This window comes from Sinocyclocheilus anshuiensis, unplaced genomic scaffold, assembly GCF_001515605.1.
Source record: "Sinocyclocheilus anshuiensis isolate Anshui unplaced genomic scaffold, SAMN03320099.WGS_v1.1 scaffold457, whole genome shotgun sequence".
In the NCBI taxonomy this organism is placed as follows: Eukaryota; Metazoa; Chordata; class Actinopteri; order Cypriniformes; family Cyprinidae; genus Sinocyclocheilus; species Sinocyclocheilus anshuiensis.
This window is the reverse complement of record NW_015537939.1, coordinates 1,206,837-1,219,639: the sequence shown is the minus strand read 5'-3', so window position 1 is coordinate 1,219,639 and position 12,803 is coordinate 1,206,837. Positions and strand designations below refer to the sequence as shown.

General features: G+C 33.8%; 1 protein-coding gene across 2 annotated transcripts in view; it reads right to left on the bottom strand.

Moving 5' to 3' along the window:
- LOC107661577 (neural proliferation differentiation and control protein 1-like) overlaps positions 1-12,803 on the bottom strand; it is a 26,233-nt gene that overhangs the window by 6,838 nt on the left and 6,592 nt on the right. The window contains exons 2-3 of one of the 2 annotated variants that reach the window (XM_016451225.1): positions 5,546-5,697; positions 4,937-4,949 (exon numbers count right to left, since the gene is read on the bottom strand). In XM_016451225.1, coding sequence (XP_016306711.1) covers positions 4,937-4,949; positions 5,546-5,697 — 165 coding nt within the window. Of the gene's footprint in view, positions 1-4,936; positions 4,950-5,538; positions 5,698-12,803 lie in introns of both variants that reach the window. The other variant, XM_016451233.1, reaches the window with a different exon arrangement.

Genomic DNA, 12,803 nt, shown 5'->3' with positions numbered 1-12,803 from the left:
ATATCAATTAATATCAATATATATATATACACACACACACACACACTGTATATACAGTATATACATACATACACACACACACATATGCATTATGTCATCCAGCCCTAGGTCGCCCAGCCCTGGTTTTGTTTGCTCTTCCTTGAAAAAACATTCTGGCCTGGGTTGACACATTGATAAAGATCACCTACATAAATTTAACAGCCATGGCTTTGCGTGGTGAGGTGTTGCATATTGTACACAGCTTATGTCAGCAAAGAGCTGCTGAATAAAAGTGACATTTCCATACAGCAACTTATCAACCTTGCACATAGACTATAAATATCAAAACTTTCCTCAGCACTGTACCATAAAGTACTGACAGACTTGAGCTACTGTTTAATGTCATGAAGGTTTGTGTTTAGTCTACAGCTGACTGGCCATCTGCCTCCTGGAACAAGACTGATGTGATAGAACAGCACATATCGCTGGCTGAACACCCCCACACTCCACAGCAGGTGTCAAACCATCTGTACTTGTTTTGAGGGGACAAGTGAACCTGTAAATCTGTGGTTTACACATAAAGGGGGTGTTCACAAACAGTCCAGCCTGACTAAAGCTGATGAACAATTTAATAAAGTTTTGACTCAGTAGGTGCTAGAAGAGTAGACAACTTGTTCCACAACTTTACATGCAATTTCATCTGTAAACACTATAACTGTAATTATTCATATTATTATTATGAAATCAAAGGAGTATTTTTTTTTATAATTCACATCTGTGAAAAGTGTATAAAGAAAGATTAATATTAAATCTAATATTATATTACTCAATTTGCATACTTTTATTGCTAACTACAAGTCTGCACTTCACTGGTGATGGGAAAAACTAATTTTTTTAAGTTTTAAATAAAAGATTGTAAAAGATTATTGGAGTATGTTTTAAAGGAAGATGCTATTTCATTCTTTCTCCCTCAAAATTTCACGTTTAGTTTAACTAAGGTTATCTACTTGCTGTTTTTGTGTAACTGAAATTTACTGAGTGAAAATTGTTTCTACATCTACATTTTTTTTCAGAATGGCAATGTTAAGACATTATGCTTTCACAAAATTGTGCCTTGATACTACAGACCATTTACTGTTTGAATTTGCATGTAAAACAAGCAATTTACCCCAAAAAAAATAAATAAATGCATGAATGCATACTTCCAAAATCCTCCCGAAAAAGCATATTAAAAATGTTCCTGTTCCAACTATTTTCGGCATACTATAATTCGGGACACACTAATTTCTCTGACTCCTGACTTTTGTTAGTTTATCATGCAGCTTTCTATAACTAGTCAGCTACAACAGCTCTGACATGCATCTGAAACCAAGCAGCAATATATAGGCTATTTTTGAAGTTTTTGATGTGATTATACTGCCATCTAGTGGTGACTTCAAAAAAAAAAAAAAAAAAAAAAAAAAAAAAAAAAAAGAATGCATACTTCAAAAATCCTCATGAAAAAGTATATAATCCTGGCTGCTTTTGTCATAATATAATTTGGGACACACTATTTTCTCAGACTTCTGTTAGCATATAATGCAGCTTTCTATAACTAGCCAGATATAAAGCACTCTGACAGGCATCTGAAACTAATAGGCAGTATACAGACTATTTTTGAAGTTTGGACACGATTATTCTGCCATCTAGTGGTGGCTTCACTAAAATGCCCTGGTCAGTGATTACTGTGTTTTTGACAGAGAATTGAGTGCTCAAAAAAAAAAAAAAAATGTAGTGATGACACATCAAATTCAAGTCAAATCAAAAAACAAAAGTACAATTATTATATGCGATTCACTGACATGCAAGTTAACACAAATAGTACTACCAGCCAGTCTGTTTCAGTCAATATGATAATGAACACATCCACGTAAGTGTTAAAATCAGGCAGGTGTTTATTTTTGTCCGGTGTCTCTCTCTCTGTCTGATCAGTGCTGCAAAAATGAGACTGCTGACCTACATAGACAGATGATGATTAGTCGCAGACGCTTCGGTTATGCTGATGGCTGTTAAATACCTTGTCAGTGTGGCCCAAATTCAAGGGCAGGAGAAAAAAAAAATCAGGATTGCAAAAACATAATGGGGTATTAAAATCCAAATGAATTTTTATTGTTCTTTCAAACTCTAAAACACCCCGTGTTGTTCACTCATAACCATATTAAAGCAAAGAGACTCGTGACCCAGGACTGTTTGCTCAGTAAACTCTTTAACATCAGGTTCCACCTTGGTCTAACATTCACTATCACTTTAATTGCGCTCTTTGAATCTTTAAGACTGTTCTGTAAGGCATTTCAAAAGGCCAGAGGTAAAGGTGTAAGAGACAAAACTGCTTTCAAAATCAAGGTAAACTATCCTACTTGAGAATACAGAGCAGCTAACGTTTAATTTTGACCACCCTTGTCAAAATAACAAAGAAACTGCCATGTACAATCTTATTTTTCAAAACAGTTCATGAATATATAGCTGTCATGGAACTACATTATAGTTGTCAGAGCCATTAATAACAAGTTTGTAACATTTTTCTGGATCTTAACATTTTGTATTAATATATGCACATTTTGAATATTTCTCACATATAACTGTATCACATGACATTCTAGTCAATTTCGTATGCGTGAGAAACTGTTCATTTTTTTAAATCTCAAGGATGTTTGGGTAGACAGTCTTTTAAATATTAAAATATTTAATTTCAGTGTTTGGAGTAACTAGTTACATGTAACGGAATAATGTCATTTAATTACAAAATAAATGTAACTGTAATCTGTTACAGTTACTGAGAAAAATGTGTAATTAAATTACAGTTACATCAAAAGGGGTTTACATCTGAACATTTTCACGCACGTACAGATATGACTGGTTTCTTTCCCAAATTGCATTGACTGCTTTAAAATATGAGACACCAATGTTTCAGGAGTTTAGAACACAGAATAGTACACATGCTTATTCAATGACTGTTTTATTTCCTCTTTGGGTTTAAGTATATGCTTTATTGTGTAAGATTAGCTGATTTTTTTCCAAGGCATTGTTAGATGTCTGTTTCGTCTCATAGCTATGCAAAGTTTTTTAGCTATGATTTTAAATCTGTATTTAACCTCAGAATGATCTCAAAGTAAAAAGAGGTGCTAAAGTCTGATTAGTCAGTCTGACAGTAATAAGTGTTGAGTCCTACTGTAAGGTTAACCCTGCCTGTTTTAAATGTTTCAACAGTTGAAAACATTCGTTAGAAATTTAGAAAAGTAATCAAAAAGTAATCCAATATAATCAGTTACATTCCTTTAATAAAGTAATTGAAATGGTTTCACTACTTATGATATTTTAAATAGGGTAACTTGTAATCTGTAACCTATTACATTTCCAAAGTAACCTTCCCAACACTGTTTAATTTGAAAAACTATTTAGGAACTATTGTTTTTTTATTGTTCAAATGAAAAGTTATGCTGTCATGCTGCAAGTTTATGGTTTTATGCGTCAAATCCTTTTGTGGAAATGGCAAAGAATGGAAAATGGCATAGAGCACCATTTGATTTTTCAGCTATAATAGCACATTAATAAAACCTAACAAATGATTAATAAAAATTACAAATTACATAAAATTTAAATTTCTTTCTGAAAGCATATGTCGCTAAAATTGACACTTAAAAATATTTATTATAAAGGCATAACTCTAGCTAAGATTGCTGTATTGCAATAGATTTAAAAAAGAGTGTTATTTCTTTCTGCTAGGGCATGCAGTGCTCACATGGAATTACATTAAAGCCAAGGCTGCACACAGACACACGCGTGCACGCTTACAATCCATCTGATTAAATTCAGTCATGTGCCTCTGCCACACGAGGAGAGACAGAGAGAGAGATTAAGCATTATGCTCACCACAAAACCAACAGAAACAGTGAGAGAGGAGAGAAACGAGAGCAAAAGCACAGGCCAGATGATGGGAGGATCTGCGGTCTAAACCATCAATATCATCTCCTCTTTCACGACGGCATTAGTCACAGGCCGAGGGTTCGGTTAATGAATGCACAGCATTTGGCTCGAGAAAATGGTTCTGTGCCGCCTGACTCACACCAAAGCAAAGGCCAGATTAGACAATAGGTGCTAAATAAATCACAGTGACACAGTAGCCAAAAGGAGGGTAGGGTGGATGTGTGAAAGTAGTGCTGGGCGGTATACCGGTTCATACCGAATGAATTTATTTAATGTTTATTTTTGTTATGATATGAATTTTTAAAATACCGCAATACCGTAATTTATTGTATGTCGCTTAAACAACGCTCAGAACGCGACACTGTTTGAAAGGGGTCCCTTTTCACTGTTGCACTGTGGTGAGGGAACAGCTGTATGTGTTACTAAGCGTGAAAGTTCTGAAACTGAAGCTGTAGAACTAATAGAACGTGATGACACAGAAGAACTCATCCACAATATCCACATTGACCGCCACAAATATCCACCGCCCCCTGCCATCAGCTCCCGCGTCTCACACACACACACAAGCGCGACTTTAGCACTAGATTTAGCAACTTTCAGACCCTTTTAGGGGCTTTTTTCCATAGAATATTCATACTGACAAACCTAGCGACTTTTTTGGATAAACCTTAGCTATGGTTCAGTTGGAAGATTTCGCCAGTGCTGTCCCACGAACGACTCCTGGTTAACATGTATTAAAAGGGGTCGTGTTTAGTCACTATTTAGTGTGGTATTTTTTGACAATATTCGCTCATCATGACAGTAAAATAGGGCATTCTAAGTCAATATACTGCAGTATTTCCTCTCTCAATCAGTAGAAAATATGGTTAACACCCGGTGGTCATGCATGAAAAAAAAAATACCGTCATGTACCGTGAAACTGGTGTAATTTAGAAAAATACCGTGATATAAATTTTTGGTCATACCGCCCAGCACTATGTGAAAGCCTTCGTACCTTGGTGGTGGTGCTGGAGAAAGTGTGTCCTGGGAGCAACACAAAGTCCCGCTTTATCTTCCTCCAACGGTGAGAGGCAGGGGAAATGAGTACAAAACAGCGTTTCCTAGCACCTGTCGCTTACTGATTGTTTGGAATTATAAATATGAGCGTAGTTCGTCTGTTAATATCACATGCACGTTTTTGTTTGTTGTTTTTTTTAGTTCGTTACTCAAACGCAGGCAGTGCGCTGCATGAGACAAAAAAGTAATATAGCCAAAACAATTGTTTAGTGTAGATGCATGTTGATTTTATCAGACGATGCTGCGATTATAAATGAGAGTGACTCCTGGTTAACATGTATTAAAAGGGGTCGTGTTTAGTCACTATTTAGTGTGGTGTTTTTTGACAATATTCACTCATCATGACAGTAAAATAGGGCATTCTAAGTCAATATACTGCAGTATTTCCTCTCTCAATCAGTAGAAAATATGGTTAACACCCGGTGGTCATGCATGAAAAAAAAAATACCGTCATGTACCGTGAAACTGGTGTAATTTAGAAAAATACCGTGATATAAATTTTTGGTCATACCGCCCAGCACTATGTGAAAGCCTTCGTACCTTGGTGGTGGTGCTGGAGAAAGTGTGTCCTGGGAGCAACACAAAGTCCCGCTTTATCTTCCTCCAACGGGGAGAGGCAGGGGCCACAGTGGGAGGAGCCAGGCTTGCAAAAGTGCCGCCCCTTTCTGGCACAGTCTATGTGATTGGGGCACTTGTTTACTGAGAAAACAGAAAAAACATGTTAATATTAATGTGCCTTCAAATCATTATGCAGTAGTGCACCAGGTGTTGATGACAGGTGAAGAACATGTTATGTTTCATAATTTCATAAGTCATAATTTCAGCATTTAGTCACCTGTGACGTTGTTGTTTCTGCAGGTAAAGAATATCATGTCCCGTTAAAAATTCATAATGATGTTGATTTTTTTCTTTCAAATTATGACACAGATCCAAAAAAAAAACAAACAAACAATGAGGAAAAAGGGAACATTTATATTACTAAACATGAAATAAATTATCTTTATTTGCATAGTATGTATTGCACAAAAACAAGTCTCTTTAAAATCAATTTCATTTCTTGATATCCGTTGTTTACCATTTGAAAATAATACTGATTAAGAGTTCTACTTTGTTTTAAGAGACTTTATTACTTTTATTCAACACGAAAGCATTAAATTGATTAAAAGAGAAAGCAAAGACATTTTATATCACTAAAAATGACAATAAATGTTGTTTTTTTATTTCTATTCATCAAAGAATCCTGAAAAAAAAATCTAGCTTTTTTTTTTCTTTTCACAAAAATATAAAGCAGCACAACTGGTTTCAACACTGATAATAAGAAGAAATGTTTCTTTAACAGTGAATCTGCATATTAGAATGATTTCTGAAGGATCATGGGATTAAAGACCTGAGGAATGGCTGCTGATAACCTTGTTTGCCATCACAAGAAAAAAAAAAATATTAATATAGAAAATAGTTATCTTACTAAAAAAAAAAAAATGTAAGTGTATATCCATATATTTTATTTTCAACTGGTTCATGCAAAGCCAGTAAACCTGGAAACTTTCGCATCACACAAACAAGGACAGAACAGAAGGATATGACGTAAAAGCATCCCGCAGATGCTGTCGATTAAGAGCTTTACTTGAACCTGAAAATTCCTTAAAACCTCAGAAACATTCAATAACGGTAACTGAAGTACCAAATGACATCAATAATATTGAATTCAGTCTGCCTCATATACTTGACTGAATCGCTCTAGAGACTCTAAAATCAGTCATCGGTACAAACACGCTTGAATGATTCAAATCGGTCCACAGTCGCAATCATAATCTCAGCTCCTTCTTTTCAATGATACTTTTTCATATGAGCTCCTATTTTCTATAAATCCCTTAATTTTCTGTGTAATTCACCCTGTGGGAGTGCAGAAGGAAACTGGGTCAGCAGCAGGTGTGTGTGTGTGCTGTGACGGTGCTTGGGGATTTATTTCATGGTGGATCAGAGTCATTTTAGTATTGTTGGTATACTATTATATTTTATTTTTTTGTTTTTATTTTAATATTACTTTATGTTTTAGTAATTTTGTTGTGTGTTTTTGATATTTTTATTTATTGATTAAATTAAACTAAAATAAGAAATGTTGTCGTGCCAACTAGCTGAATTAAAATAAGTTTTAGTTTTTAAATATAATTTATGTTTATTTTATTTTAATTTATTAATTTTATGATTTTAGCTTTAGTCTTCTGTGAGCCTTATCAATGGATGGTGTACATTTTCTGTTTTCTTTTTTTTGTGAATTTTAAGAAAATAGTATACAGGTGCATCTCAATAAATTAGAATGTCGATACACTAGTTTCACAACTTGAGTTGAATTACTGAAATAAATGAACTTTTCCACGACATTCTAATTTATTGAGATGCACCTGTAAAATAAATTAATCCAATGCACATCTCTTTTGCTGTCATTAAAATGTATTTCTCCATTACACTGGAAATTAGCCACTTTGCTTTTTAAATATTAGTAATGGCATTGAGTCAACAAAAACACATTACTTCTACAGGAATTTGAAAACAAAACAAAACAAAACCCATGTACTTATGCATATTCCATTACTTAACAACCTGGGAGCTCATGCCATGGTAGGCATGTTATATGATAAAGCTAAAAAGTAGGGATGTAACGATTAACCGCGAGCCGGTTGAAAATCGATTCAAATATGTGACGATTCAAATCAGTTGAGATGCTAAACAAATCGTGATTCATTTAGAGGTAGGAGTTTATATGAATGTATGTCTGAAGGGAACTTACTGTCTTTAGAAAAGTTTAGATGGTATTTTTTCTTTTTATCTTGCCTCTGTATAATGCATATTAAAGTTCTTAAGTGCAGCATTGCTTGGTTTACAGCCGAAACCAAGTAAATGCTTTAAGTGCCACCTGCTGGCAGAGAGTGAATCTGCGTCTCATTCAGCTCGTCTGCTGTTTCTGTTTCATGCAGATATTTTTGTATGTATAGTTTCACAAAACTGAAGTCAAACCATTCTGTTTTTGCTTCAAATTTCGAAATTATACAATCTAATTTAGATTAAAAACTGCTCATGTTGCATGTATGCAGCATCTTTGTTTGGATCATGATTAAAATGCAGTGGTTGCCTCTAATTTTACATGGAAAGAGCACAGACAAAGCCTTATTTTGTTTATATGAAGATATTTATTTTATTTGTGTTACTTATTTATTTGATTTGGGGCTTGTTTTAAAATTTCAATTTAGTTTTGTTATTTACATTTACATTATATTTAAATTTAGTCATTTAGCAGACGCTTTTGTCCAAAACGACTTACAAATGAGGACAATAGAAGTAATCAAAACCAATAAAATAGCAATAATATGCAAGTGCTATATTAGTATATTATTATAGTGATATATTTCAATTTCACTAAGAAACGTGCAGCATTTTGTCCAAGCAAAAATAAAAGGACACATTTAATTTATAATTTGTCTTAAATCTAATTTTGTTAAAAAAAATTACAATCCAAAACGACTTACAAATGAGGACAATAGAAGCAATCAAAACCAACAAAAGAGTAATTATATGCTATAAGTGCTATATTAGTATATTATTATAGTGTTATATTTCAATTTCACAAAGAAACGTGGAGCATTTTGTCCAAGCAAAAATAAAAGGACACATTTAATTTATAATTTGTCTTGAATCTCATTTTGTTAAAAAAAAAAATAGTGATTCGAATCGAATCGTGAGTTGAGTGAATCGTTACATCCCTACTAAAAAGCAATTTGTGCCTGAAGAAAATGTAAAGTATTTTTACTTCCAGAACCCTTAGTGAGACACTCCAAGCAAAATGTCTAATAATTTTCAGCTGCTGAGTATAAGTGCTTCAGTGTTGTGTGATGACTGGATCTCTATCTGTCACTCTGACATCATCTGACGGACGTCTCAGTAGGAACTCACAGCCGAATATCAAGGAATGATACATTTTCCATCCGGAAGAATTTCATTGAGCGTAAAGCAATCATTCACCATTTGTCCCAGATGGCTTGTTCTTAAAGGAGAATGGAGCTTAACTGGACCATGAAACTGGTCTAAGACAAACTTGCGTAAATATCAAATGATACTTTTCATGTTTACAGTGACATTTTTATATTCGCAAGCCTCCTCGAGGACGATGTGTTTCAGGCAACAATATTTATTAAAAGAGCTGTTATGAAAGCGTAAAGCGCCCTGCCAAGGCAAATGCTTCCATACACCACAGCAGTAATGTACATAGACACACATATGTTCTGTTCTAATAGACATTTAAAAAAAACAGATTAATAGACTAGAAACGATTTCATATCAAGCCCCTGATTCTGCAGTATATATCAAGTGGCGACTCAACGCACACCAAAATTGTTGACAAATGCACTTGCAAAAAATTTGAAATGCTCACAAATTAAAAAATATTATTGTAAAAATTTTACAAATATTATTACAATTTAAAATAACTGTTTTTCTTTCTATATATCCTCGAGGACGATGTGTTTCAGGCAACAATATTTATTAAAAGAGCTGTTATGAAAGCGTAAAGCGCCCTGCCAAGGCAAATGCTTCCATACACCACAGCAGTAATGTACATAGACACACATATGTTCTGTTCTAATAGACATTTAAAAAAAACAGATTAATAGACTAGAAACGATTTCATATCAAGCCCCTGATTCTGCAGTATATATCAAGTGGCGACTCAACGCACACCAAAATTGTTGACAAATGCACTTGCAAAAAATTTGAAATGCTCACAAATTTTAATATAAAATAAAAATTTTAAAAATATTATTACAATTTAAAATAACTGTTTTTCTTTCTATATACTTTAAATGGTAATTTATTCCTTTGATGGCAAAGCTGAATTTTCAGTGTCATGTGATCCATCAGAAATCATTCTAATATGCTGATTTGCTGCTCAAGAATTTCTTCTTATTATTATCAGTCTTGAAAACAGTGTGCTGCTAAATATTTATATGGAAATTGTGATAAAAAAAATCTGAATTTTTTGATTTGCAATAAAAATCTTTTGCAACATTTATCTGCACCACCACTTTTAATTATTCAATATTCAATTCAAAAATCAATTATTTTTTTAAACTGACCTCAAACTTTTGACTGGTAGTGTCTTTAAAATAATCGCTGAAATATATAATATTAACATAAACTGCAAAATCCCAACAAAGCCAGAATCTGTCATAGAACCTATTGGCAAGTTTCTACCAAGTGATGAATTTATGACAAAAATATAATAGAGTTTAAAATCAACTTACAACATTTGATGTCAACAACAAAAAAAAATAGGGAAAATGTTTCTTTTTCCTCCTATTCATATATGACATTCTGCATATAAAAAACAATATCTTTATCTTCAGATGTGTGCCAGAGGTAAAGCTAAGTGGAAGGTGTTTGGATCGATCCCTGCAAGGATCTTGCCATTAGCTTTGACTATATCACCATTTATCAGATGTTGCTGCTCAATATGCATTGATTTCTGCTCATCACTTGTCATAGACCTCCTCATCTCTCATTAGTCTTGATAAAACACCACCAGATCGCTTTTAAATCTGGACGAGGAGGCATGAGAACTGAGATTAACTGACTAATGAGGTGCAACTGTATGTGTGCATGTGAGAGATGCACATTCCTCTAAACACCCTGCTGGGCCGCCCACCTCCAGCCGGTCATGGACATTAATTTACACAATCAACCACTAGCTCAAGCTGAAAAGAAAGGAGCTAGACCTAGACCTTGAAAAGAAAGGAGCACTAAGCAGTGGAACTTATTGGACACAGGGTCATTGCTAAAGCAAACTTTAAAATAAAAAATATATTAAATATATAGAAAATACTATATAATATAACATAAACCTGTATATAATTATATAAAATTAAATAAACTGATATGCTACCATAAGTGTGTTTGTCGGCACTCGAGCATGGCTCATCTAGTAAGAAGTGTTACTGTTTAAGTATTTTGTACTCATAACATGATGCTAAATGAATGTCCACTTAGTTCCTTAATAATAATAATAATAGGGCTGCCCCCTAATAGTCGAGTAAGTCGACTAATTGTTAGTTGACCAGAAGAGGCTTGGGCGACCAAAATTGTATTAGTCGCAGAAAAAAACAAAATAAAAAAATCCACAGGCAAAGTCACGCAGTCCGTGACGGACAAATCGTTAACGGCTTGTCTATGGTAATACAGTACATCGAGCAGGACATCCAAATGTTCGCCTATCATTCATCGACCTCAAATATGGCTTATCATATGAAATAGGCCTATGTAAGTATTAGCAACTTCACATGGCTGCTCAATCTAATGTTAACCTAGAGTAATGTGCACTATTCCGTGTCTGTGCGGAGTGTGGAAGCTGAACAGTAGCGATCACTGCAGGACAGATGGAGGCGCCGGTGCGACCATTTGCTCTTAAAATACTCTGTCATATTGGTCATACAGATAAGAATAATACATCTTTCAAATCTGTAAAGACTCTACATTTATTTGTGTGCACTCACAATAACAACAAAACATGCTTTTGTAAAATAATGAAAGCAACATGATGCGCTTTCTGCCGTCTCGGTCTCTGTGAACTTGAGTGAGAAACTCTGTGTATATCTTTGCCTTACAGACATTAAAAATATATCTATAGAGAGTGAAATGTCTACTTTCAAATGAACCAATTCAAATGGAAGACAAATATTCTCAAATTATTTAATCCGTATGAAACATGAATACAGGCGCATCACTATGCGGAGATGACAAGTCGTGTCGCTGATTTCATTTCTTAAGCCGAAAACAAAGAAAGCACTAGTTTATCAAATTATTAAAATGTTAATGCAGTCTCCTTACTGTTTTTCCCTGATTCATTATCATTAGCTTCTGGCGGTGTGCCGTGGCAAGCTTTATGCATGTGCTTGAGCACTTTGTGTATATCTTTGCCTTACAGACATTGAAAACATAACTATATCTATAAATGTCTACTTTAAAATGAAACAATTCAAATGGAAAACAAATTGTCAGATTATGTAATCCGTATGAAACATGCATACAGGCGCATCACTACTGCAGAGATGACGAGGTGGCGACTTTATCTCTGAAGCCGAAAACAAAGAAAGCACTAGTTTATCAAATTATTAAAATGTTAATGCAGTCTCCTTACTGTTTTTCCCTGATTCATTATCATTAGCTTCTGGCGGTGTGCCGTGGCAAGCTTTATGCATGTGCTTGAGCACTTTTTAGGCTACGTAGGCAAGTAAAGGCTCATTATAATGATTTAAATGGTTTTTAAAAAAAACGTGCAATTAGTCGACTAATGCTTAAAATGAACGACTAGTAGTTGACCAGAAAAGTCCTTAGTCGAGGGCAGCCCTAAAATAATAATAATAATAATAATAAAAACAATAATGTGATTAGTTATTTTCTATTGGGAAAGTATTTAATTTAAAATAAAAAATAAAATAAAATAAATCAGCATTTCAACATGGTTATGTAATCTATAAAATATTTAAAATAAATTTAATGTGATGAGGTATTTTCTATTTGTAAATTATTTAATTTAAATACTTTCCTACAAGGTTATGTAATCTATAAAATATTTTTGGTTGAATGTTTTCAAATTTTTAGTATGAACTACACTGCAAAACATTGTTACCATGGTATAAAATTTATTTAAATTATTAAAGGGGTCACATGATGCTGCTAAAAAGAACATTATTTTGTGTATTTGGTGTAATGAAATGTGTTTATGCAGTTTAAAGTTAAAAAAACACATTATTTTCCAC